The sequence below is a fragment of the Enoplosus armatus genome, chromosome 18 (genome assembly GCF_043641665.1).
Source record: "Enoplosus armatus isolate fEnoArm2 chromosome 18, fEnoArm2.hap1, whole genome shotgun sequence".
Lineage (NCBI taxonomy): Eukaryota > Metazoa > Chordata > Actinopteri > Centrarchiformes > Enoplosidae > Enoplosus > Enoplosus armatus.
The window spans coordinates 18,631,541-18,658,648 of NC_092197.1; the positions used below are offsets into that span (position 1 = coordinate 18,631,541).

At 42.2% G+C, this 27,108-nt stretch overlaps 1 protein-coding gene across 1 annotated transcript in view; it reads right to left on the bottom strand.

The window, feature by feature from the left end:
- Positions 1-231: 231 nt before the first annotated feature.
- Positions 232-27,108, bottom strand: part of LOC139301676 (cingulin-like) — a 50,156-nt gene continuing 23,279 nt past the window's right edge. The window contains exons 5-22 of the mRNA XM_070925118.1: positions 19,601-19,718; positions 18,750-18,940; positions 18,339-18,429; positions 8,714-9,004; positions 7,037-7,135; positions 6,799-6,945; positions 6,598-6,699; positions 6,382-6,440; positions 5,843-5,990; positions 5,647-5,751; positions 4,365-4,517; positions 3,273-3,440; positions 2,818-2,991; positions 1,623-1,712; positions 1,416-1,499; positions 1,048-1,166; positions 601-709; positions 232-408 (exon numbers count right to left, since the gene is read on the bottom strand). Of these exons, the coding sequence (XP_070781219.1) occupies positions 232-408; positions 601-709; positions 1,048-1,166; positions 1,416-1,499; positions 1,623-1,712; positions 2,818-2,991; positions 3,273-3,440; positions 4,365-4,517; positions 5,647-5,751; positions 5,843-5,990; positions 6,382-6,440; positions 6,598-6,699; positions 6,799-6,945; positions 7,037-7,135; positions 8,714-9,004; positions 18,339-18,429; positions 18,750-18,940; positions 19,601-19,718 (2,425 nt within the window). The remainder of the gene's footprint in view (positions 409-600; positions 710-1,047; positions 1,167-1,415; positions 1,500-1,622; positions 1,713-2,817; positions 2,992-3,272; positions 3,441-4,364; positions 4,518-5,646; positions 5,752-5,842; positions 5,991-6,381; positions 6,441-6,597; positions 6,700-6,798; positions 6,946-7,036; positions 7,136-8,713; positions 9,005-18,338; positions 18,430-18,749; positions 18,941-19,600; positions 19,719-27,108) is intronic.

Here is a 27,108-nt window from a genome sequence, read left to right on the forward strand (position 1 = left end):
GTAACCACTGGTAGCCATGGTAACCACAGTGATGCTCCACGCTATGTTACCAAATGATACGTCACTAAAAGAAAATCAACCAAGGTCCACATTAAAGGAAACGTTCAGAGCTACTTTCACATCTGAAGGACCTCTGAGCTGTCCGTGTGAGAGTGAGTGTGAGTGTGTGTGAGTGTGAGTGTGTGTGTGAGTGTGTGTGTGAGTGTGTGAGTGAGTGTGTGAGTGTGTGTATTAGGGTACGTACTTTGTCTGCATGTGTTGCTCGAGCAGCTGCCTCTGCAGCCGGCCGGCCGTCTCTCTCTCCTCGGCCAGCTCTCTCTGGGTGTGGCGGTACTGCGCCTCCTTCCGGCTCGCCTCCTCCTCCGTATCGTTCAGCTGACGCTTCAGAGAGCGGATCCTCTGGGTCATCTGGAGAACCAATCACAGAGCTACGGTTAGTTCGGACGGACGGACGGGACGGGACGGGACCTGTGGCTCTGTATGATGCGTTTTTTTTTTTTAATCTTATTTCATTTCTTTTTTTCCTGCTCAAATGAAAGTTTAGTTGAAATACATGTGAAAGTGTGTATGTGTGTGTGTGTGTGTGTGTGTGAGTGTTACCAGGTCTTTCTGTTCGGTAGCTATCCTGTGTTCTTCTTCCATCTGATCGCTCAGCTCGTTGATCCTCCTCTCCAGTTTGCCGATGGTGTTCGCCAGAACCGACTTGTTCCTGAACAAAGCACAAACGCATTAGCCAACAGCTAGATGGAGCGCCAACAGGACAATTCAGCAAATGCTCTGCTGTTCCTTCTGAAATTCTAATCTATATATGATTATAATTATAAAATCAACTGGCAGACTTGTGAAACCTGCTTGAGGTGAGAAATCCACGCTCACACGCAACGATATGTGAGGTGTTTGCTACAGTAGTTTAAGTGCTCAACTCAATAGTCCGCTTATTCATCTTCATATTGTACAGAATTGAATGGAAATGACTACAATTAATGGAAACAGCTACATTCCAAAAAAAACGCCACACTGTCTGATACGTTGCATCACGGGACCGACCTCTCCTCGGTCCTCAGAGCGTTCTCCAGCTCTTTGACTCTGATCTCCGCCCTGGAGATGACGTCCTCTTGGACTCTGGAGCTCTGAAGCTCCTCCACCTCCAGACGCAGCTCACGCAGCTACAGGCGGAGACAGAGAGAGAGAGAGAGAGAGAGAGACATTTTTGTTAGAGATTAGGTATAACTAGCTTTTCTTTTAAGGGATCCTCATCAAAACACGCTTCTTTATGCTATGCAAAAAAATTAATATATCTTTTAAAAACTCAAAAATATCAGTAACATCCTCAAATCCAGAATAAGTCTAATGAAAGAAGGTCTGTGAAAACACACACACACACACACACACACACACACACACACACACAGTACCTGTCTCTCCATGGAGGCCTTCTCGGTATCCAGCAGGTCGTTCAGATCCTTCTCCTGAATCAGCTTCAGCTGCAGCTGCTCAGTCTGACAGCAAAACAGCAGAACAGCAAAACGTTTCAATAACCAGCCAAATAAAATCAGTCTCATCGATAGAATGGATGTTGGCATTATCCATCAGTCTAGTTATGACTCGCTTCCCGTGTTTACCTGTTCGATAGCTCTCTTGTGTTTGGCGGCCCACCTCTGCTCGCTGTCATGCAGCTCCTCCAGATCGCTCTCCAGGTCGATCATCTTCTCCTGAAAGACGAAGAATGAGTCAGCGTCCAAACAACTAGACTTTTTTTCAAACCCCCCCCCCCCCAGACAGCTTCTGATCTGAGGTCAGCTGTCTGTCGTCTCGTCAGCAGAGCACATTCGAGGCTATTTAGAAACGGGACGGATTAAGTAATCTTCAGAAATAGCAACATGATGAATATTTGGGATTATGGAATTAGCACGCTGATTGCTAAACATGATTTGCATAATTAATACCTCATTAACCCCAAACTCTGATGGTTTGCATGACTAATGACTGATTAATTCAAGAGGACATCTCGGCTTGAATGATTGGGTCATGTGTGCAGACGCACCGTGGATACTGTCTGATCCACAGCTGGAAAATAGGAAGAGTCCACTTCAAGGATGAAACATTCAGGAAATAAAAAAAAAAAAAGATTTGCTACTTTTTAAATTGACCCCAAGTCAAAAAGAAAGGTGTGTGATTATATGTTTTTTTTTGTTGCTGTCGGCTTGGTTAGCAATCTGAAAATCCCAAACAGGTTGATACTAATCTATATTTTTGTGTTGATGCTGCTAATAGCTAGATACACTGATAAGTCGGGGGATATTCCATATTTTTACCGCAGTCAACAAATCAACAAAAGAGACAAAAGAGTGAACACACACACACTGTAGTTTATTTCACAATTCCGCATGCCCCAAATACTAGAGTATCAAATGTGTATTAATCCACCACTGAAAATAGTCCCTAATAAATGCACTATTCACTCCTATTTGTAGTTTTCAGCAAACTGTAGGTCGTAGGACCTTTTTAAAAAAATGAAACTATATATTCCCTAAGTGTTACCCACAGAAATGTCAATTTAATAAAACTCCATTTACTTTTTATGTGAAGCACTTCGACTATGAAATCTTTCACTTTTCATTCATTTTGAATAGTTTTAAGTAAATAATTAATAATTTAACTACTCCGTTTTTTTTCGGCTTTTCCCCCCTCTGTTTTTAATTATTTTACAATATATTCTTGTACGTAAAGCACTTTGAAACTGCATAAGAATTATGTTATGTTAATGTACCTGCCTTGCCATCGACTCTTTGGCTATCAAATGATTTAAACCAGTACCTGGGCCTGTTTGAGTTGTTTGGCCAGGTCATCTTTGGCCTGGTAGGTGGTCTGCAGCTCCATCTTGAGGTCCTCCACCGTCCTCTCCGCCTGCTTACACTGCAGCTGCATCCTCTCTTTCTGCTGGATCTCCTCCTCCAGTGTCCGCTCCTTATCGATCAGCTTACCAGAGACCTGCACACACACACACACACACGCACACACACAGATAAATACACACACACACAGATAAATACACACACACACAGATAAATACACACAGATCCCGAGGCTGCATTCACACCTAAGATGTTCTCACCCAGGTGACACCAAATAACCAAGATGCTAGAAAAGGTGGCATGCACGCTAACAGGCTAAACGTTAGCCTGTTAGCGTGCAGGCTTAAATGTATCATGTTAGTATACTTCATTCAGTCCGTTATTAACTAAAGTATTGGACAAGTGGGAATACTGTACCTCTCCCTGCAGTCTGCTGACGAGGTTCTGCAGTCTCAGCAGCTCCTGCTCCTTCTCCAGCAGAGACTCCTCCAGCTCCTCCACCCTCAGCTGGCAATCCTCGCGCAGCTTCTGCTGCAGGCTCAGCTCTGCTGATGCCTGCGTGGACCCCTGCAGGGTCTCATCCAGCTGCGAACAGAGCAGGGCAGCTCTAAGAAAGGGTCGCTTCAGGGAAAGCATCCTCTATAGGAGCGTTACGATATTTAGGAGGATCTGTGTGGTGACCAGAGCAAGCTGATAACCACCCTGAATGTTAGCATTTGGAGTTCTCACTTTGCAAAGACAATTGCTATGGTGTTGCTAATTGTTTAAGGGTTGTGAGTCTATAACAAAACAAATCACTGCAAAAAAAATAAAAGAAAATTAGACCAATAAAAAAAGTTCCCGGGAAAGGTGAGCGTGTGTCTACCGGTTTAGTTTATGGGATCTGTTTATATAAATCAATAAATACACAAACATTTGTTTCACTATTTTGCTTTCAATCCATTCCTAGGAGAATTTACTAAATCTAAACTTTCAACAAGTTTTGATCTTTGTTCATTCACAGGAATTGAACTGACTATAGTTTGAAATTCCTGTAAGGAAGTACACATTAACTACATGCTCTTGCTGACTTTTTGCATTTTAACATGGTTATGATTAAGATTGTAGCAGCTCTCTCAAGGGAATTCCTCTGAAAACTAACAACTGCTGATAAAGTCAAGTCAAAGCCACCAAGTTCCAACAACGTTCAACGCGTTCCTTGAGTTATTTTTAGTATGATTGTTTTCACCACAGATAGCTGGGCTTCCCCCACACGATAACACATAACGTTAGCTGCAGTAGCTGTATGGGTAGACTATTCATTTAAGTTGGCAAGTTAACGTTATGTTGCGTTAGTTAACATAACAATGTAATGTGAATGGTGGTCGTCGACAACTCCAATGACCCCGCGCTACTTCGCGACGTCGTCGGGCTACATCTTTTGTTGTTGTTTTGATTGAGAGACCCCTAGTGGCAGAAATGACGTGCTGAGCACTTAATTGCTCGTTTTCCAAAGAAACTGCCTTGTACCTCTGTCTCCAGCCTGATGATGGTGCTGTTGAGTTCGGACGTCCTCTTGCCTCTGGTGTCTTTGTCGACCTCCTGCTCCTCCAGCTGTCTCTCTGCCTGCCACAGCTTCTCTGCCAGACTTTTGGCGTGCTGCGTCTGCTTCTCCAGGTTCTCCTGAACACATCACATCACATCACACACACACACACACACACACACAGTTAAGAGCTCTGCTTCCTCATGTGTGTCTTACTGTCAGACAAATAGTTGATTTACATTAAACGACTCAAATGGCTGTCTTGAAGAAAGGAAATCAATTTAAAAACTGACAGTACGCTTTGGGAAATGGAGTTAATGGGCTAAAATACATCTTCATATTTTTGCTTTCTTGCCAATGCACCAGGTACAATGTTGGAATGTGCATACATTACTACTACCCACAATTCCATGTGGCCCTTAAAGTCCTCAGCTTGTTTGGAATCGATGGAAACTATTGCATTGTGAAAAATAACAAAATAAACTTGTAAGTTCTAGATTTTTTTACCATTGATTTGTCAAGACTTGTAAGTAAAGCTCTATGTGATTACTTTGTGACTGTAAAATAACGTTTATTTGACCTTTTCACAGCAATATGTAGGGGAAAAAGTGTACACCTGTACATCAGTGCAGCAAGGTGAGAAGTTAAATCACGGGACGTCAGCAGATTTTCAGTGCTGGTGCTGTACAGTGCAAACCAATAGCTTCTTTTAGATAAACAGAAGGATTAAGTATTCCTTTATGGGTTGAGAAAATTCTCTTGATTCTGAAGCTAAATACACCATTTAAAAATCCTTTGGATTGTCTGAAAAATGCATTTTTGCAAAGCTGCAAACCGGTCTGTTTTTCTTAGCCCGACGCCTTTGGAGGTACGTGGTTTTCACAGGACAGCGACAATATGTTTCTGCATCCACCGTCGATCTTCAAACACCAGGCAATGCATGCTTGTTTAATATCGGATACCATCAGAAGTGCAACAGACTGCAGCTGCCAGGTTTGTTTTGTTACTGTTTGACTGTGAAGAATGGCAGGAAATGGAATCGAAGTGGGGACCTTCTGGTGCGTGGGACGCGTCTTAAACCATGTGGTACAAGGACGCCCTCACAGGTTTGAATTCTGACCTTTACAGGCGCTCCACGTTGTCACACCAGGATTTAAAAGATCTACATAGTCTCTAACGTAGGAATAACATGAAAGTGCAGCTTCCATCCATCCATCCATCCATCCCACTTTTTGATTGTAGTCGCAGCTGTGTAACTCAGCGTACCTCAGCGTCCTGGATCTTGTTTTTGAGGGACTGCTGGAGAAAATTGAAGGCGTACTCCTGAGTGTTGGCCTCCACCATCATGTCCCGGGCCTCCTTCACCTCAATCTGCACAAGTGCAAGAAAAGAGTCAAACACATGGAAACACATGGACAACTGCAGTGTCATTCCAACCACGCGTCCATCCCTCCGCTCGCACCTCCATCTCTCTGTATCTCTCGGCCATGGCTTGGTTCCCTCGCTCCATCTCTATCATCTGCTCTCTCATCCTCTTCATCTCGTTGCTCAGCTGAGTGTTGGTCCTCAGCAGGTCCTCGTTGTTCACCAGCAGGCCGCGCATCTCGTACCTTCACAGGGAGACACTTGTCAGACTCGAGGTCTGCACCGGGAGGAGCAAAGCCGCGTTTCGGTTGAAATCGTCACCTTGCAATGATGTAGGAGCGTACTGAGGGCGTGGTCAGTACACTGTGACATCACTTGCGGGGGCAGGTTACAGGTGCAACATTTAAATTGGATCAAATTTCAATAAGAAGAGGCCAGTTAAGCAATGCTTTTTAGGTCAGAGTGTCGTGCCTCGGTGTAAGTTACTCATTAAAGACGGTTTCCTAAGAAAGAGGGAATGAGAGCAGAGGGGAAGGACAGCAGAAGAGACGAGAGACAATAGAACGAAGGAGAGAAAAAGCAAGCAAGCAAACAAAAAGGGAAGAAAAGAAAAAGAAAAAGAACATCATGTTCCACCTTATCTGGTTCCTCTCCTTCTCCATCTCCACACTCTCTGCCTCCAGGAACTGGTTACGCTGGAGAGAACACACACACACACACACATCATCAGCATATTGTTTTCTTTTCTACAATAACAATAGCTGTGACTACATTAACTTGCGGTAACAAACCACATTCTTGCAGCAGAAACACGTGTGTTTGGATTCCCAGAAGGAATCAGATGAGGCCTACCTTCTGGCAGGCGTCCATCTGTTTGGTCAACTCCTCGATGTAGTTCTTTTTATTGGGCGCCCCCAGAGTGGCAGAGCGTATGCTGTAGTGGGTGGGTATCACCTGTAGCAACAGGGAAAAACATTATATAGTGTGGACGCGATGGTGAGAGTGTGTGTTATCTGTGTGTGTGTGTGTGTGTGTGTGCGTGAGTAAACGCACAGGGTTGTTCATCTCGGGCCTCCTCTTCAACATGTCGTAGGTGGAGAATCGGGGGCGGCTGGTGAGGGTGGGCGTTCCCACTGGACTGGTGCTGCGACTGTTGAAGCTGTAGAGGTTCATCTCGGACGTGGCAGGGGACAGTCCACTCTGGAGATATCAACGTATTATGTTTATGTAACATTAAGAGTGTGTGCGAAGAACTCAGACAAAACAATGTATATAAGCCCAATTTACAAACCTTGAACTCAGACATTCGGTAGGTGGGGCTGTAATCTATGGAGGTGGGCGTGGCGTACGGACTGTTGAACACCCTGGGGGGGCTGTCAACAGTACCCATCTGAAAAACAAGAACAAACCTCCCGTCAATAACTTAAGGAGAGAGAGAGAGACAACAAAAACAGAAAAGAAAGGACAACAATCTATCAAAGTGCAGACTGAGGGCTTATTGTGTTTCCCAAACTGATATTCAAATATATTTTCAGTCAAATTCAATAATTCAAAATGTATTCATCAAAAAAACATCAGAATACAGGATGAAAAGGAACGCTAACGTCGACAGTGAAGATCTTTAACATGATAATGACAAAAACCGGGAAAAATGTATCGCTAATGGAGATAAATAATGACACTAACAGGACATTTATTATTTGAACAGGCTGATGACATCATTGGCTGTTCATTACAAATGATTGCACGTGGTAAATCACTGTTGATTTATTTGTAGCAGACGCACATATATACGACGGGAAATACTTGTATTTGGATCATTTACTGTACGTTAAAATTGCCACACTGCCATTTTGCATGAAGGTGTAGATGTTGATTAGATGTGATGCAAAAAAGACTTTTGTCACTGTAAAATTCAGAGTTTCTCAACCATCACTTAATTAAGTAAATTGAATTTACTCTTTTATTTGGTGGGGATTCTTCAGAATTATAGGGTCTACATAAACAGCATAAAAAGCCAGAGGAAGCTGAGAAACTTGAATCTCGTGCCAACAGGCAGGTAACCGAGGCGGCCAATGAGAAACCTTAAATCTGTGTTTTGTCCAGGAGATGGTGCTGTTCAACAACTGGAAAGGAAATATTGTATTATACTAATGCATAAGACATTTTATCACAGGATTATGACATCATAACCTGTAAATTACAAAGATGTATATGTGTTATATGACTGCAGAGTAGTTACTTGCAGTAGTTGGTATATATATAAAGTATAATAAAGAATTTCTGGTAACACATTGTGAATACGCTAATACAGGATAGATTTGTATTTTTGTCATTTGCTGTATTACTGAATGTTACCCATGTCATTTTGCAGTGCTTTATGAAAAAAAGCGTTTTTAAATCAACATGAAACCTTGAACACTAATTGTTGGGGCACTTAAAAAACAGTAAAAAGACCAGACAAGAGCAGTAAGAAAATTGATATGAACAAAGTTTGTAATAACCACATTATTGGTGGTATATAAATATAAATGGGTCCTAAAAATATGATCTTTTTTATATAATTCTGCCAGTTCGGTGAAATGATTTCAGCTTCCAATACAAATCAACGTGTTTCAAGACTTTTCTAGACACGAGTATCAGCATTTTGGAACAAGACAGAATAAGTTTCTGCACTAGAATAAAGGAAAATGACACCAGCAGAGTTTTTCACTTGTTTCAAGAAAATAAGACTTTTAGGTCTCCGTAATAATAATAATAATAATAATAATAATAATACGATGGAGATTTTTGCAGTGCATGGGCTATAAGAGACCTTAGAGCTGCATTTTGTCCAGCAGATGGCACTGTTTAATAACTGGTTCTGTGTGTCTGGGTTCTCATACATGCAGCAGTAAAACAGCATCTGATTATAATAAAAACTGCCTCTAATCTCAGTCACACACAAACATGAGTCGGCCTCACCCACCCTGTCAGACGTAGTTTCCCAGTCCCGTGAGGCCAGGGACTCCAGGGACCCTCTGTAGTGGTTCAGCCCCAGCCGGGTGGTCTCCCATCGGGACAGCCTGAGGCCGTTCTCCCCCAAAGACCCAGGGCCTCCAGGACCATCTGCATCCCTGCCGCTCACCCCGTTGGTCTTCATCTCGTTGTTGAGGGACAGTTGATATTTCGGGTTGTGGCTGGTCGGCACAGGCCGGGGCGTGGAGGGCTCCTCCTCCGACGGGCTGTCTAGCTGCTTGTTTGAATCGAGTTCAGACTCCTGGAGGAGAAGGGCAGAAGTTGGAGAAGGAGGGATGAAATAAACCTGGATGAAACCTAAAAATACAACACACAACACTCGTATAGAAGTGATGGGGATGAATTCACTGAGCATGTGCAGGTGTGGTCAGAAAGTGGGCAGAGAATCAACTCAGTTTCCCGACAATAGGTGTAGTTTGAACCAAATTGACAGCAGCCAATCACGTTGCGTGAGCAGGAGGGAGAGTTGTGATTGGTAGTGCAGACAGGTAGATAATACACTTATTCAAGACTTGAAACACAAAGTTTAGGACTTGGGCTTGGCTGGGAACTCATCGGTCTTGACTTGGGACTTCAAAGCCAAGATCTGGCTATTAGGCGTTTTCGGACCAAACAGTTCTGGGGACTCCCTGGGAAGTGCCCACTGAGGGGACCCCCCCCCCCCCCAGAACTACATACCTTCAAGGGCCTTTTTTCTGTTTGCTTTCACACCGCCAATAAGAACGCTGAAGTGACGTAAGCCAGCCGGCGGTTGGCACTGCAACGTCACTCACAATGTTACGCACAAGATTTTTATATTTTGCTTTGACGAGTCAAACCCGTGTTGTGTTTCCCCCACCGCTTATTCGCTCAATAAAGCCTGGACGTCACTGTCGGTCCATTTGTCCATTTGTTTGTTTTGGTCCATTTTTTAAGGCTACCATTACGAGCTGTTACACAGGTTTTTAAAAGATGGCGGTTGCCGGTGATGCATTGGCTCATGTTTGACCAATCACCGGGTCTTGCCGTGCGGACACATTACGAAGAGGCAGGGTCCTCCAACTGTTCTCAGAACTATCAAAAAGTTCCTCCGGTCCGAAAACGCCTTTTTCTTGTGACTTGCAAAACAGTGATGTTGTCCCACCTTTGCACATGCTGTAGATAATATGCCACAATAAGCCGCTGGACTCCTGTTTTTCACCAAGCAAATTATCAGACAGAAACTCAAGCAAACATAATGCGCAGATGCACAAAAAGGCTTATCCGTCCCAATCACTTTCATGCAGTAAAAATCAACACAGTCACAGCGTGAAAAGTTATTATTTTAGACCAAAGCCAAAACTGGCAACATGTGAAGGTCATTTACAGAGAAAGAATCAAAGAGTGAGAGTTAAATCTGTCAGCGAGTTTGAGGCCATTTTGATTAGTACGATTGAAGAGCGCGTGCTTTAGAATCTCATCGTGGTTTCATGCTTTTGGGTCGTCGTGTGGATTGAGAGTGGCGCTTCAGCTCATGCAAGGAGATTCAGCGTTCAAAAGACCTGCAAGTGCCATGCAGTCATGCCACCTTCACGCAGGGAAGATGCAGAGCTTTTCGTTTAGTTTTTTTTTTTTTTTTTTGCTTACCGATCCCATGCCGGAGTCAGCCACTGAGTCCCTACCAGAGTCTGTGGTTTGTGTTTTGCTCTTTAGTTGTGAATCAGTCTTCTTAGCGCTGCTTCCTACGGGACAATCGATTCTCGCAGTGATCGGGCTGATTTTGGTGGCTCTCTGAGATGATTCGGCCCCGTTCTGGCTGGCTTCCCTTAACGGAGGGGTCACAGTGATGCAGGGAACTGGACTCCCGTCCCGCCCCACGCAGCTTAGTGTGGACGGACTCAACTTGGACTTTGGAGACTTGAGAGCCTCTGCAGAAGCAAACTTTGGGATCTGTCCTGTTCCAGAGGAGGGGCTTTGTGGGGAACCGGAAGGAGCGATGTGATCTTGACCAGAGAATTTACTGATCAGGTCTTTGATGCTGCCGGCTCGGTGCAGGTTGGACCTGCGGGACTGGCCTACAGATGGTTTCTTGTGACTGGCTCTCCAGGTCTGCTCTGCCTCTTCTTTGGTGGTGGGCTGGTGAGGAATAAATGGTGATTGGGAGGAAGAGGAGTCAGGTGCGTGCTGAAAGAGGTGAACACAATAACAGATCCCCAAAACCGTGGTAGCTCTCGCTTTAATATGTCTGGCTGCATTAGATCATTGTGGGCAATGTTGCAAATCAATGAGCAGGACTGCTTTATGGCGATGATGGATGTCAGTTTGAATTTTGCATCAATGTGATGAAGATTCTTGACTTCTTGTCATAATATATAGATATCTCCATATATTCAATATAAAATTACATACAGAGGACTTTTTTGAATCTTGGAACCCTCTGTAGCCCGCTCCTCCTCTCTGCTTGAGGCTAGCGGCTCAAGCCTTCATTAGCCGCCACTAGCATAACACGCGCGACTCTCCGACCGAGCTGTCGGCGGCGCCAGATTTCGAAAAGGAAGAAGCTGGCATGGAATTAAAAAAGACGCCATCTCTGGTTCTGCTGCATCAATCCTAAATGATGATGATCCTGTCCGACTCTGTTAAGCGGCTTGATTGAGACTGAGTGGAATGGGACCTGTGTCCTTGTGTGGTGCAGTGTGTTTACTTCCTGTTTTACTCTAGTGATAAAACTATTTAAATGGTTATCTGTGACATGCTAAAAGTCGAGAAGAGTCATCAAATTCTTTTTTTTTTTACTTTGAATTTTAACTTTAAATGGTTCCCTGAAAGCAGCATGTTAATAGTGTGTTTTTCTGTCTGTCTCTGTTTCCTGTCCTTACAGCGTGTAGCTCTTGTTGACTGTTGAAATGCATACATAATGATGGCCAGTGTGTGTGTGTGTGTGTGTGTGGATGTGTGTTCCTATCCTGACATAAATCCCTCTTGAGAAAGTGCAACATCTGCTCGCTCATCTGAAAATTCAGCACCCTCCCCCAAAACACAACATCCCACTTTCTCACACAGAAATAGACTGACAGATAGATCTGTGAACATATAGATAAACAGAGAGACTCCAAAAACCCACTCGACTCACACACTAAAAAAAAAAGAGAGAAAAACGGCAGCGTTTTCCACTTTTTGCCAAAAAGCCACTTGATTAAATCCAACTTTAATTAACAATCATAACAAGGAGGCCGATGCCACTTAGAGAAATGAAGTGGCGAGCGTCCAGGGGTTTAACTTTCGTGGGCTCGAGGGTCCAAAGCACCGAGTGGCCTTAATCCAGGGACTCGCCTGACTGCCTCCCCCAGGGACGGTGAGCCAAAAGTGGGGTGGGAGAAGGAGCCGGGGGCCTGGGAGGACTGAGAGGGAGGGCGGGTGTCCGGGGGTTTAGGATCACTGCTAATCACCATGGTATTAAAATGTTTACAGGCCGTGGTGGGATTAGGTCTGAGCTGATGCTTTTTAATGTTATTATTTTTGCCCTGCGAGCTGAGCGCGCTCAGTTTTGGACTCTCTGAGCCTCAGGGAATGGGGAGACGGGGACACGCTCAGTGATGAAATGTGTGTGTTCTGGTATTTCTGGCCATATGTACAGTACATTTATTGTGATGAGTTAATCAACATTCAGGATCACACAGGGTCACGTGATAAGCAGACAGGGTCACGGGAGACTGATAGTTAATATTAGTTCACATATTCTTTTAAAGTATATTTGACATATTTGATCATTTCTAATCCATTTTGATACCGCTGTGGTCCTGACTCTTCAATGCCACCGACAACATGCCGTCTGCCCGTGACGTGTAGGCTACAGTGCAGGTTTGCCGTTCACTACGGTGTAAGGCCGAGTTTTGGTGGACCAGGTCTACCCTGAACTTCTGTCCTCAAGACATTTTCATTCTTTGGGAATGGAGAAAAAAAACAAAAACACAATAACACAGACAGCTTCAGTCAGGAAAACCAGGTCCACATTCCCCAAAGTCCTGGACACAGACACACACATTGGCCCTCCATTCCCTGTGGCCTCACTACAGTGCAGACATATGGCGCAGAGCTGTGCACCATCTGACCCAGATATATGACAGCAATGCATCCTGGGAAATACAGTGAATGCCTCACTGATGTTTGGTGCAGAAGTGCAGAGGGTTTGTTTTCTCTCCCGAGTCTGAACTGATACATTTAATAAAAATCCCATAAAAAAAATCTGGACATTCTGAAATGAAACCTTACATTTACCTGTAACATCTATTCAAAGGGGCCCTCCACTGATTTAGTATTAAGGGTGACTTCAAGACATTATACAGCTGGCACGGTACCACTGTCGAGGCTCCATCTCCCGGATATTGTAGAAAGAAAAATCGAATTTGGTGTGGAAGGTGCTGGAAATGAGTTTACATGGATTTCTTTGATAGACAGGCTGGTTTACTCGGAGATCACGCAGAGATTCAGCTCTTGGCCATCTGCACACCAAACAATACAAGAACTTTTCGAGTAAATAAATCTGATCAACTGTCAGGACCAAACCTGCCTCATCCACTTTCAAAAAGGGGATTTCAAGCACTTCATTATTAGCTTTGAGGATGATGACAAACTTCTTTTCGTCAATTTTAGCCTAATAAACATCTCACAGCAGCCGCCAGTCAAAAGGGGATGGGTCGATGAGGGTTTTTCCTCTAATGGCATACGAGAAGTACTAATCTTACTGATCTGTACTAGCTACTGCTGGAAATGTCCACCTTCTAATGGTTGTTTTCAAACTTCCTTGTTTGCTTTCTAGTTTTTCATGGCTGTCTTTTTGCTGCTTTCCTCAGGTTGTGTTCCAGCTCCCGTTCATTTTCCAACTTCTTCTAGTTGTTTTCTCGCTTCTCCTGGTTCATTTGTAGCTTCTTTAAGACGTGTCCAGGCTTTTTATGGTTGTTCTTTAGCTTCTGGTTGTTTTCTAGTTCCTTTGAATTGTTTTCTGTTTTCCCCAGGTTGTGTGTTCCAGGTTCTTCTGTTCATGTTCTAGCTTCTTTAGGCTGTCTTCTTGTTTCTTCAAGTTGTTTTTCGAGCTTCTCCTGGTTGTCCTTTAGCATCTCCTAGTTGTTTTCTACTCTTTCACGGTTATTTTCCTGCTCCTCTGGATTGTTTGCTACTTTCCTTGGCTTGTCTTCCAGCTCCCAGCTGTTTTTTTGTAGCTTCTTGTTTTTCTTCTTCAGGTTGTTTTGGAGTTCATTTGTGTTCTTTTCTTACTTCTTTAAATTGTTTTTCTCGGTTCTTCAGTTTAGTTTTTTTCTCATTGTTTCAGGCTATTTTCTAGCTTATCATTCCAGTGGCTGTTTTTTTTTTTAGCTTCTTCAGGTTCTTTTCTAGGTTGTTGTAGCTTGTCATTGCTGTCCATGAGCTTCTGTTCATTTTCGAGCTTCTCCTGGTTGTTTTCTAGTGTCTTAGCCTTTTGGGGTTGTCGAGATTCTTCAGGGTGATTTCAAGCTTCTATAGATTGTTTTTACCTTCTCATGGTTGTTTTCTAGCTTCTTCCGCTTGTTTTGTAGTCACTTTGGGCTGTGTTCTACCTTTTCACGATTGTTTGTGGCTGTGCTGGTCTAGGTTCTTGTTTATAGCTCGGCACGGCTGTGTTCTCCTGGTTGTTTTCTAGTTTGTCGTGGAACACATTTTAATAGAATGCTTTATGCAGCTGAGATGAAGATAAATACTGTGCATGTTATCATTCCTGCCACTATGACATGTAATCCGTGTGTGTGATTCTACTTCTCACTGTCATAAATTCAAACTGTATTTCGAGAGTCTCACAAACATTTAAAAAAAAAACCCTCAGTGCTTCTTCAAGCTCACAACGTTTCGCTTTTCTTTGCTCTCTTCTCCCACAGAAACCTCTCACAGTGTAAACACACACAAAAAAAAACGCTGTCCAAGCTGTCGTGTGTGTTGTTTGACACAGATGTAAACCAGCAGATGCACTTAAACACTATACCAAAGCAAAACTGTCACTGCAGCAGAGAGAGAGAGAAAACTACAGCATTATAGTAAACAAAATAAATAACCAATTAGTGGCAGCAGTCTTGGTGCTGGACACGTACGTCTCTCGCAGAGAGCGAAACGTCGAGCTACGTTTGGCCCGAGGCAATCTGCTTGGCAATATGTTCCTGTGCTGCCCCCCCCCCCTCTCCATGGCTGTAAATAACAGAGATTAATCAACCAACCAGCGCTCTGTCCTCGCCCTAAGGCCTGCCTGTTTTCACACTTTACAATTATCCCTTCAGCAGGACTATTTGTTACAAATCAGGCTGAAATCTGGTCAAACTAATCCTGGATCTCTCTTTATTTAATGTGGGAATCACTGGGTTCATTTTATTTGAGTAAGCCTATCAAATGTGACAAATCTATTATGCTGTTATGTTAAATATGGAAAATTAAAAACAGCTTAGTAAGGGTCCCCACACTGTATGTAAAAGCTATACACAGAATTATATGGATCATATATCTTGTAGAGCTGAAAAAAAATGAATTGTTTAATTGTTAGTCGAATGACAGAAAAGAAATGGGCAAATATTTTAATAATTATTCAATCATTAAAGTCACTTTTCTAGAAAAGGACAAAAAGGGTCAAATTCTCTGATCCCAGCTACTCACTGTGGACGGACGCATGGATTCACTGCTTCTCTTTGTCTTGTGTGATAGTAGACGGTATATCTTTGGGTTTCCGACAAAACATATCTGAATGTGTCACCTCTGGCTTTAGCAAATTGAAAAGGGATTTTTTTTCACAGTTTTCATTCATCTGGAAAGCGATTGATCAAGAAAATGATCGGCAGATTAATCGTTACTGAGAGTCCCAGCTGTAACCTGGGGTTGAATCAGGGGACAGTAGTTGTCTTAGATGAAAAAAACAAACAAACTAGAGAAACCAGGTGTTGACGATTCGAAGAAAGAAATGCACTTAAGATCTTGCATGCATCTGTGCTACACTGAAACTGCATTGTCTTTTTAAAATGTTTAAACTGTACAAAGGAACCAAATCAGAATATTATAAAACAAAAATCACCACTACCCTTCATCCTGGACTGATCTTTACAAAACATATTTTTCCCAAACGTTTCCTCATGAGCATAAAGTGCCGCGGCGGCTCTTTTCCACCTCAGATGTCCTCGTCTGATGACTAATTGCACCTGTGTCCTACCTTCATGAAACTGTTTTTTTTTTTTTTAGGTTTTGGGGAGATTTATATGTTTTTGATAATTAGAAGGAGTGTTTTTCTGTCTCTGAGTGCAGTTTGAAGGAATGGGGACAGTTTAGGTCATCCAGCTGCTTCTCTCAAAAATCCATAAACAGACGATACCTGGTCGTACACTGTAATTTACACATTTATAGTCATTACTTCAGCTCTTTATAAGAAAGACATATATCAAGTCTATATGAACCTCCTAGGCCTCGGCTGTACCTGTTATGGAAGATTTTAAAAGTCAAAACATACAGCCGAGCTGCAGCCGAGCAATATTTGGAGTTCAGAAAAAGGTTCAAAACTGAATCAGAATTTCCAGGATGGATCACTGACTCTACAAAAACCTCTTTATTAAATCGAATACATTAGATTCATATCTAATCAAAATTATGCGTGATTATAAAAATCCTGGCTCAAATTTCTGACAGATTAACCACAAATAATCTGATAAAAAGGTCACTGAGCCTTGTCTAGATTAGCAGGGCAAAGCATGAGACTGAAGTTGTCGAGGATTTGAAACCCCCCCCCACCCTCCCTGTCTGAGACTTATGGCACAAAACAGAAACGTGAAGTCATTTGCCTCTTGCTTGATGTTTTTTTTTTTTTGGGGGGGGGGCATCAGGGTTATAAACTGCCACCAGCCAAATTTTGTAAATTCTGTCAGCTGTAAAATCCAGTTTTGCACTGAGTTGACCTATTTCCATTTAAATCCACTTCACAAGTGACTTCAGCTGTCACAGCATTCAATCAATGACTAGGTGTTTATTTTGATCAAACTCAGGAAGACAAAAATGACAAAGTCTAACTTTAAGTAAATGAGCAGATTTTTTAAAATGTCAGTGTCAGGCAGCACCAGAGACTCTCCTGGTAAAATCAGGAAAGTTTGCTAGAATACGTTAATGTAAAAATAAAAGGGAAGGCTGTTTGTGTCTTGCTTATCTACCCTTGAGAAGGCACCTGGTAGAGACAGATGTGCTGAGAGCGTCCTGAATGCGCAGGTCATTTAGATGACTGATACTACATGAACTCAGAAGAAGAAGCAAACTACAAACTGCCACCTTTCCAAATCTACTCAGATGACAGACTTCTGATGCAGTTTCACTTTTAATTCCTCCTGAAAAAAATTTCTCAATGAAAATCTGCCCGGACTGAAAACCACGAGGCTGATGCATGCTGTATTCCTGTGCAGGGGGTGCAGCCTGTTGGCAGCCGGCCTGTCTGCTGGTTGTGTTTAAGCTTTCACGAGTTAAACTGTGGTGACACTTTGACAGGTGTCCTGTTATAATAAGACTCCAAACCGGGTTTCTTCCCTCATCGTTTCCTGTCACAACCGTGTCAGTCTATTATTGGGTTTTTTTTTTTGTTGTTGTTGTTTTTAAGAAGCTGCTAAAATGTGTGTGTGTGCGTGTGTGTGTGTGTGTGTGTGTGTGTGTGTGTGTGTGTTTGTGTGTGTGTGTGTTTGTAGGTCTGCATCTGTGTGTGATTGTGTGACAGACAGAGCCAGATGAGCAGGCAGATGTTTCCTCTGTTTCCACTCCGACTGTCTGAGAAAGACTGACAACAGCTGGACCAATGCCAGACACACACACACACACACACACACACACACACACACACACACACACACACACACAGGTAGACAACGACACAGTGCAGTTTTGTTGTGATATGAACTTAAATATTTTAGATTCGGTTGAAATCCAAACCAACGTTATAGCTGCAGCTGATTTTGAAGAAATATACTTGTCATGTGACGGTTAGGGTTACTTTTTCCATCTTTGCGTTTTTGAAAATTATTCAAATGAAACAATGTGAGGAGAAATTGCCGGCAGATATTTGCTTGTTTTTAGAGGGTTACAACCTAAAAAGGTTGGAAACCGCTGGTTTGGATGATGAAGACTCCCGTGCATGAAGTGCATGTGCAACTTTGTCAGATTAATAGTTCAGGAGTTTCCAATGAAAGCCCGGTGAGTCGAGTATTCGTCCAATCCGACGCAGGACGAGCTCATGTCGATGTCCCAGTGAGGGAGACAAGAAGTTCTCGCACAAAGACCACAAAGATCAGGCAAATACAGCATGAGGCCACCTCATGCAGAGTGGGATTATCCCCGGACCAATTACATTATTCCTCGTATTTGAAGCCAAGGTGCATTCTGATTGGGCCAGAAAGTTGAATTTAAAAAGATGAAAAGATCTACTGTGTTTGGAGCTTCAGCTGATCTTAACCCTACGGAGTGGCAGCTGGGGTTAGGCGAGATGTTAGTTTGGTTTGTTAGCTTCGTTAGGCATTGTGTTTGATAAGTTTGACTGTGCCAAGAAGGAGAAAGCATAGTGAAACTCTGCGAGAGAACTGTACCATGTTGTTTTCTTGTTCGGTCTCGTTCTTTCCCTGCATGCTGCTGTCTCTCTGTCGGCTGGCGAACATTTCCTCTCCTGGAACGTCTGACCTGAAGGAAAAAAGAGTATAAAGTGAAATGTTTAAATGATTGATACCTTCACATGGGAAAGTCAAGCACAGCTTTTGTCTTAAACGACTGACTGATCTCAACTAAACAAGGCATTTCACTGCCGCAAGCAAAACTAAACTCAACTCAGCTTTCTATTGCGCGTGTTTCCTCGTCAAGTCAAGTGCAAAATGTCATTTTATATTCCACGTTTAACAAATAAATAATAAATCGACAGGTTTTTAAATCATGTAACGTCAATCAAACAACTTAACAATCAATTCTAGTCAGATGCTGTTTAAACAGAATGTGGAGTCGGCCACCTGTGGGACCCTGTGAATATTCTCCGGGTGAAACGGGTCAGTCTCTGCGTCTCTTCCTGGTACCTCTGCAGGTCTTGGGTCAGCAGGTTATGGAGCGCGCTCAGTGCCTCCTCCTGGAACACCAGCCTCTCTGATTGGGCCAAACGCTCTGTTATGGAGCCCTGAAGCTCGCGACAAGCACACAGCTGAAACTGTATAGGAAAACATTGGACAACAGTTTTACTGACGGGCCTGATGGGGGCGCTGCCGTGAGGAAACACAGCGATCTCATTGGTTTACTTCAAAACACTCGTGACTTCTCTGTTGCCGTGTCCTGATTCCTCAACAGGGATCAACACAGTTTGTTGTCGTTTTTCTTCTCACCTTGTCCCGCCCGTGACTTATTGACCAGCTTTTGACGATATTCTCGTGGTCTTAATCAGCAAATAAGGACTATGAGATGCTGCTGAAAGCTCTGAGTAAAAGCTTAAGTGGACATCGAGACTTAAAATATATGGTTTCTGATCAAAACATTGATGGCAATGATGTTATTGTAATGATCAGCTCGTCTGTGTAGGAATAAACACAGAAAGATGTTTATTAGCCACATGTTTTGCAAATCCTATGAAGTAGTAGTAGTAGTAGTAGTATCTCAGCCACCTAATAAAGGTTTAATATTCATCATATTGATTATATATCATCATATTGCAGTGTATCTGACATTTGCAATATGTATCACCAATTACTAAAGCCTAAGGTTTACAGGCCTTCGCTTATTTGCGTACTTTTTTGAGCATGATGCCATTTTTGGTTTGTTTTTAACCCACTGTGACGAAGGTGCACGATATCAGTTTCCTGCTGTGGTCACTTACGGCGGGCGCCTGCAGGCCGGAGTTTCTCTTCGGCTCCTGTTCGGCCCGTTTCTTCTTCTCCTGAAGATTAAGAAGCTCGGTGGTCAGCAGCTGATGACGGCCTTTAATCTGCAAGAGTCTGACGACACACAAATACAAAAGCATTTGGTTTACAAAGTGCACTCAAACCCCCACCTTCATTAGAATTCACAGGGTCCGGGTCAACAGCTAATAGCTGCTATAATAAAATATAGACTATATACTGATGACAATAAATGTAATCAGAACATCTTTTGGACTATATTGGGCATGATTTCATCCTGATTAATTACAGCATGAAACATTTCTGGAATTGTTGACTGGGCTGTTTGCCCATTGGCTGGTTGGACTTTTGGTTAGATATCATTGGCCTCTGAAGCTTGTTGCTTTTACTAAAATAAATACTAGCTAAATGTGCAAAAAGGACCGTCTATGCACACATTAAGATGAAAAGAAGTGTCTCATAAACTCGAATATAAACAACTGATTGAAACTGATGAAACATACAAAGATGCAGGATAGTCTTCCATATTTGAGATAATTACTATTAGAAATAAAACATTGGATTGAGGGAATGGGAGCTTTTACCCCTCAGGTGCTGCTGTTTTTATATATTTTCCCTGAACAGACAAGCTGAGCAGCTCCTGAAGACAGTGACAGGAACAGGACAGGACAGACCTCTCCGTCCTCTGTCTCTGTCTTCCAGCAGCAGAGAGGTTTGCCTGAGGAAACACTGACACTCTCTCAGAGGTTGCTCAGGGATCAAAGTTAAGGCTGGCCGCGGTCTCGGCATTCGCATCCTCACTTCCTGATCCGTCAAAGCGCTGCGCTTTCCATCCCCGCAGCCTCTGCAGGTCTGGAAACCCCAAACGGCGACTCTCCCGCACTAAACATTCCTGACTAACTGGTGGGCTCCCTCTTTAACATAAAGCGGTTCCTTCCTTGAACAAACACGGCGGCGTTTTCATAGATACACACAGAGCTGAACAGCTGATGCAGAGTTAGTGATTAATGCTCCTTGTGTTAAGCCAACTGCAGCCGAATATTCCAAACCACACTCAGGAGTCACACCACCGCGTACTGTTGTTTATATCAGGAATACATTCCACTAGTCACTACTGTTATCTACTGTAAAGTGATATCACTTTAAGACTATCGTAGAAACGTATAGAGTAGTAGTAGTAGTAGTAGTAGTAGTAGTAGTAGTAGTACAGTAGTAGTAACAGCAGTAGCTGTAATAGCTACTGCAGAAGGAGGCAAGCCGTTGCAGTGGTGCCGGTACTTATACTACAGTAGAAGTACTACTTGTTGCAGTAGTAGCACTAATTATCGTACTGATGTTGCTCTGTGTAGCAGACTAATACTAGTAGCAGTCGTATCTGTGGGTCAGCAGCAGCAGTGTAGTAGATAGTAGATAGTGCGTATATTGCAGTATTGGTAATAATTACAGAAGTATTAGTGGTAGCAGCAGTGTAATGTTAGTAGTATTAGTGTTTATACTAGCAGTACTACTTATAGCAGTGGTAGTAGCCTACCAGTACTAATAATAAGTACTAATACTGCTAGGAGCAGCAGTAGTTGCAGTAGTATTACTTGTCGTAGTAGTACCAATAGAAGTTGAAGCAGGAGTAGTAACATCTATAGCATTAGATGTAGTAGTACAAGCTCTAGTACCAATGCCATTTCTAGTTGCTGCAGCAGTGTAACAGCCCTGTAGTTTGTGTGCTAGTGCTAGTACTTGTACTATTAGTACTGCTAGTGGCAGAAGAAGTAGTAGTGGTGCGAGCAGCAGGCATAGCAGTGTAGTAGTAGCAGTAGTGGCTAGACTAGCAGTAGTTATAGCTATAGTCGTAGTAATATTTGTGGTAGTTTCAGCTTCGTAGCCTACTGTTGCTATTACTAGTAGCAGCAGTGTAGAGAGTGTAGTAGTAATGGCAAATGCTGCAGCAATAGTAGTAGTTCCAGTAATACTAATAGTAGCAGCAACATGATAACTGTGGTAGTAGTACTGAGAGGGGAAAAATAACAGTATTTACTTATAAAGTATCTTTCTGTCTACATAACTCACATTAAGCGTACAGACAGAAATGAAGGCCCAGGTAAAGTGAAGCACTCAGACCTCTGGGTGTAATGCAACGTCTGTCCACTGGGAGGCACTAACCCTCTGTGAGTTTTATTCTTCCAGAGGTGTCAAGAGGCAGAGAAGTGTTTTGTTTGTGAGGAAGACGAGGGGGCTCATCTAATGGCGAGCCTTTGATGAACCAACTGAAGAAGTGACATCGACATGTAGAGAAAGACGAATTAGTAGAAACGACGCAAACACTGGCACGGAAACACAAAGGTCCTCTGGGAAATATATTAACATTCTGCTAAAGAGGTTTTTCAAGGAGGCCTGCTGACTCCTCTGTCTGTGTGTGTGTGTGTGTGTGTGTGTGTGTGTGTGACAGAGAGAAGGACTGGAACCTGAAGTAACTTGAAGAAAACCCACTCTGTCCTGCTGGAATATCAATATTTTCATGTAGGAGACTTAGTGACCGGGTACAGTTAAGTCACACACTGCTCTGAGCATATTTGACTCTTACTAAAACAAGCAGTCAGCGCCTCTGTCTGTTTTTCCACCATGTTCGTTACTGACTGGTGCCTTTTCTGAAGTCTGACGTTTAAGAGCTGGTTATCATTTGAACATTTCTGACATCAGTTCCAAAAACATATTTAGTTCATATCAAGTTTAAGGAACCGTGAACAGATGTCAAGTCCTTTTTCCCCCCCCCCGCACTTTAGTTCAAGTACTGTAGGTAAAATATCTTCTTCTTCACTCAGGATATTTTACTATAAAAGAGGAACTTTTTAATCACGATATTGATGTGGATGACTTCCAAAAATCAACATGTCACACTATGGAAATTGTATGCAAATCCACACATAAAATAGATGCAATGAACTGCTGAGAATCATTCATTTGACCAACAGGCGATACTTGAATTAACACCCAGGCCTAGTGTCAGTCTGGGTTTGAAAGAGCGCAAAAAAAACGCACCAATTGTGACATTCAACATATTATCACATTACACAAGACTAACTGTTCCGTTACAAACATAATAACATTTGATCTCAGCCTTGTGATGAAAGTGCTATGAACCTCAAAATGAAAGTTCTGTGTTGCCTAAAGCATCTTTAAACAATTACAGTTTTACAGTAATTTTAATAAGAAATAAAAAGAATAAGACTTGCACAAATTCTCCCTATGGCAATGAGGAAAATCTGCAGAAAAATAAGTCTGTTTTCCGTTACCCGTTTACTGACGCCATGTACAACACGATTCCAGGTAATATAAATTGGAAGTGCATGAAGACACATTTTCTGAGGTTTGACACTTGAGATTAACTTAAGTCTTAAGATTTAAGTTTTCAGGACCCACATTTCTGTACATTTTTTGCAATAAATTGTATGATTGTAAACTATGCTATAAAAACACCAACAATAATAACATGCTTGGGTAGAAATAAAGACGTGATTCACCTGAGCAGGAACAGCATTGCCATGGCAACCTGCATGTGGCCGACCAGAGGCCCAATCCTGCTCGACTGTGTGAAATCTCTCAGTGTTTTAACTTCAACTCAGGAATCTGCTGGAGGTGTTTCAGGTGCTCGTCCATACAATGTTTAGACAAAATGAAAACCTTGGGAGGAAATCTCGAGGAGATTTCAAGACTTTGAAGCTTCATGCTACTTTGTCACCTGTCAATCAAAACTGATCTTAGCCAATCAAATGGCTTCATTAAAAACGCTGCGTGTGTGTGTGACGAGCGTCGAGGAACATCATCCATCGGTGTGACAAGACCAGTAATTACCAATGAATATCTGTGTGTGTGTGTGTGTGTGTGTTGTTGACAATTTGAAAATTACACACACACACACTCTCTCTCTCTCTCTCTCTCTCTCCGCCAGCTGCCAGTGTGTTCTGATTAGGTACTTACATACAGAAAAACGTGAACAGGGCTCCATAATTGCTTGAATGTATGTGACAAACACATTTCACTCCATAATTGCAGGTGAAAAATGTGTGTGGGTGTTGTTTCTTTTTTTTTACATTAATGTATCTCACCACTTGCAGCCTGTCACACATGTAATTTTCACCGCGTCGAGGTTACACAGGATATATACGCATTTAAAGCACGAAAAGAATCCATTTTGATGAATGAAATCCACTCCACAGTGTTTCCATCATGCACAAAGGTGATGCTGTAGACCTGTGTGTAAATGAACACCAAAATCAACGTTTGTCACTTCTACTTCGTATTGCAGTATTCTACATGCATATTTGCAATCACAAATAAAAACTATTCGCGAGTGAAAATACTGTAAGTTACAGTTTCATTACGGAAACAGCAGACATTCTCTGGGTTTAGCTTCTCTAATGAGAAGATTTGCTGCTTTTCTCTGTTTTATTCATCATCATCCTTGTGAACTAAATATCTTCGGGTTTTGGACGGACGGTCCGAGTGACACTAAAATATGTAATTAATGAAAACAATCGTTAGTGGCAGCCTCAGGAATAAAAACATGTTGCCTGTTGTGCTGTTATCAGAAAAGAAGAAGAGTGAACTTGATGAATAAAAGGAGTGTTGGAAAGATACTTAGAAACACGGGAGTAGAAGGAATGAGAAAGAGCAGAAAGGAACATGATAAATAGCCGAGCGACGGGGGGAAGATAAGGCAAACATCTTGAAACAAGAAAAAGTGAAGGGAGTAAAAAAACAAAAACAAAAAGGATGAGAGGAATGCAAGGCTGAAGCACTAATGTTTTGAAAGATTTTGCTGTGTGTTTTTAAATGAGAAATAAAGACCCAAAGAGAAAAGAGGAAATCCAAGTGACACAAAAAAAGTGAAAGGAATAAAAAAGAAAAACAAACAAAAATGAAACCAACTAACAAGAGGAAGTGAAAGAGAAACAATAAAAACAAAACTAAAATTGAAATAAGCAGAAAACCCCCCCCCAAGATATAAAGAACGTATCAAAGACAGAAACAACAAAATAAAGACAGGAATAGTAGATCCAGCAGCTTACCAAGGAAGATTTAAATGTATATTACTGTTTTGACAAAAGAAAAAAAACACTTAACTCAAGGTCCTTTACTAGCTCCTTTCTGGAGCTTTAACCACATTTCACGGTCTTCATTAGCAGACTGAGTTTGCTAAAGTGGATCAGCTACATATGCAACCTGTTATAATGTGACTGAAGTTCCATACTTGACTCAAGTGATGGCAACTGAGCGAGAACTCCACCCACTGATGAAGACAATGAGCCGTGGTTGAAAGCTATGGAAGAAGCCAGCAAGTGGACCTTGTGTTAAGATGTGTCCAAGGTGAGCTTTCACGCTCAAAAGACTCGATTGTTTACTTCCTGCCGGAGGCCACTGATCAGTTATAGCAGCAGTTTCAGGGTTTGCTCAGGAGGCGCCTTGGCAGCAGGCTAACTAGAAATGATCATCCTGTTCTCAGGCCACGGTGACCTCTGACCTTTGTGGTGCTGTCCTACAGAAGGAAATGAAGCTCCTCATCTGGATTAAAAAGAGTCCGATTTAAAAAGGAGCTTTTCCACCTTGTCGACCAATTTCATGGTCGATATCAGAAGATGGAACAGATTATCCTTCTGAGAAGAAGAAGAAGAAGAAGAAGAAGACGAGGAGGAGGAGGAGATGGTTGACAGAGTTCAGCTGGGTGTTTTCCAAACTGCCAGTCTGCCTGTTAGTCTTGGCAACGAGCTGAACACTCCTTGCGTAACCGGACTAAACACTCTGTTTCTGTCTATCTATGGGAAAATACCACTGGAAACGACTCATATAATCTGTCACAACCAGACTTCATCTATTCCTCCACCGTGTGCTGCTGAGGCTGTGTTGGTTTGTACTGCTGTGCGTGTGTGTGTGTGATAATAAAGCATGTCTTGTTGATTTTAAATGAAGCAGGTCATGAATTCGAAGGTTAGTTTTGAGATACTTCATTAAACCTCTAAGGGAGAACGTCAGCACTGCTGTCAATAATTGGCAAAATCGGAATATAAAGAACCCAGTTTGGTTTTGGTTTTTGTATTCTGCTACTGTTCTTACATCTGCATGTTACCGATCAAAGGTCAGTACACCCAAACAGTCACAATATCTATACATAAAGATAGATGGTTTTATTAGTCCAGGTTGTGATTTGTCTCCGATATTTCTGCCTCCACCCCAATACAATGGAGATTAATACAATTCAGCTTGAGCCGCTCACACCATTGAAAGTTGGCATTAAAGAATTTCAAAATGTAACACGAAGAGCGAAAACAATGAGTTGATGAGTCGACAGTCTGCAACTATTTTTATAATCAAATAATCAGTCATTTTTAAAAGGCAAAATGCCAAACTGTATTTTCCATTTTAATTATCATGCTGTGTTTTTTTTTTTTTTTTTAGAGTCTTCTGTTATTGTAAATTGAACACCTTTGGGTCTTTGGGACTGTTGGTCGGACCAACAAGTCATTTGAAAGCCGTCATCTTTGGCTCTTGGAAATTGTGATGCGCTTTATCCACAATTTTCTGACGTTTTATAGACAAAATGATCAAGAAAGGAAAGTGATTGGCAAATAATCAAAATTAGACCCAGAAATGTCTTTCCAGAAGCAGTGTTCTTTTTGTCAGTGTCCTTTTACTGTTTTGGGTGAACTGATAGGTGCAGATGTAAGGGAGTAGAAGAATGCGAAAAACAAAACACAGTTATACACATATTTTGACAGACTTCTCGACACCTGGACGAATGAAACCAAGTCACAGTGGATAGACATTACAAGAGGGATTATTACTTCTTTATAATTTGGGTGAATTGATCCTTTAAGATGCTTCTCTAACTTATATTTGTTAACTTTAAAATACTTTTTAGTTTACTAAAAAGAAACTAAACTAAAAGGAAATCTGTTGTTGTTGTTTTCAAGTCAAGTTACAAATGAAACAGAGCTTAAAGAAACAAGTCAAGGAGCTCATTCCAGTTTCTGAAATTTTATCTGAACGCCACAGATTTGCGCCTTTGCTCTCCTTTGGTTCTGAATATGAGTGTCCAGATATCAATGTGTACTCAACGTCTACCATCTCCTTTTAAAGGTAATGTGTTTATGACGTCACCCATAGGATTTTTGGGCCACCTATCGTCATCTTTGTCCACTTGGGTAGAAAATAACTATTGTGAAAGTAAAATCATGGATACAATATTACTGTGCACTCTTTATGGAAGCCAATGCGGAAAGTGCATCCGAATCCTTTCTAATGGCCAGCAGGGGGCGACTCCACTGGTTGCAAGAAGAAGTCTTGATTGTATAGAAGTCTATGAGAAAATGACCCTACTTCTGACTTGATTTATTACCTCAGTAAGCATTTATGGTCCAGAGCAATGACTACTGGATAGAACACGTCGGCTGCTCTCTCTCATGGGTACCCCTTTGGAATTTGGAGCAGCAGCACT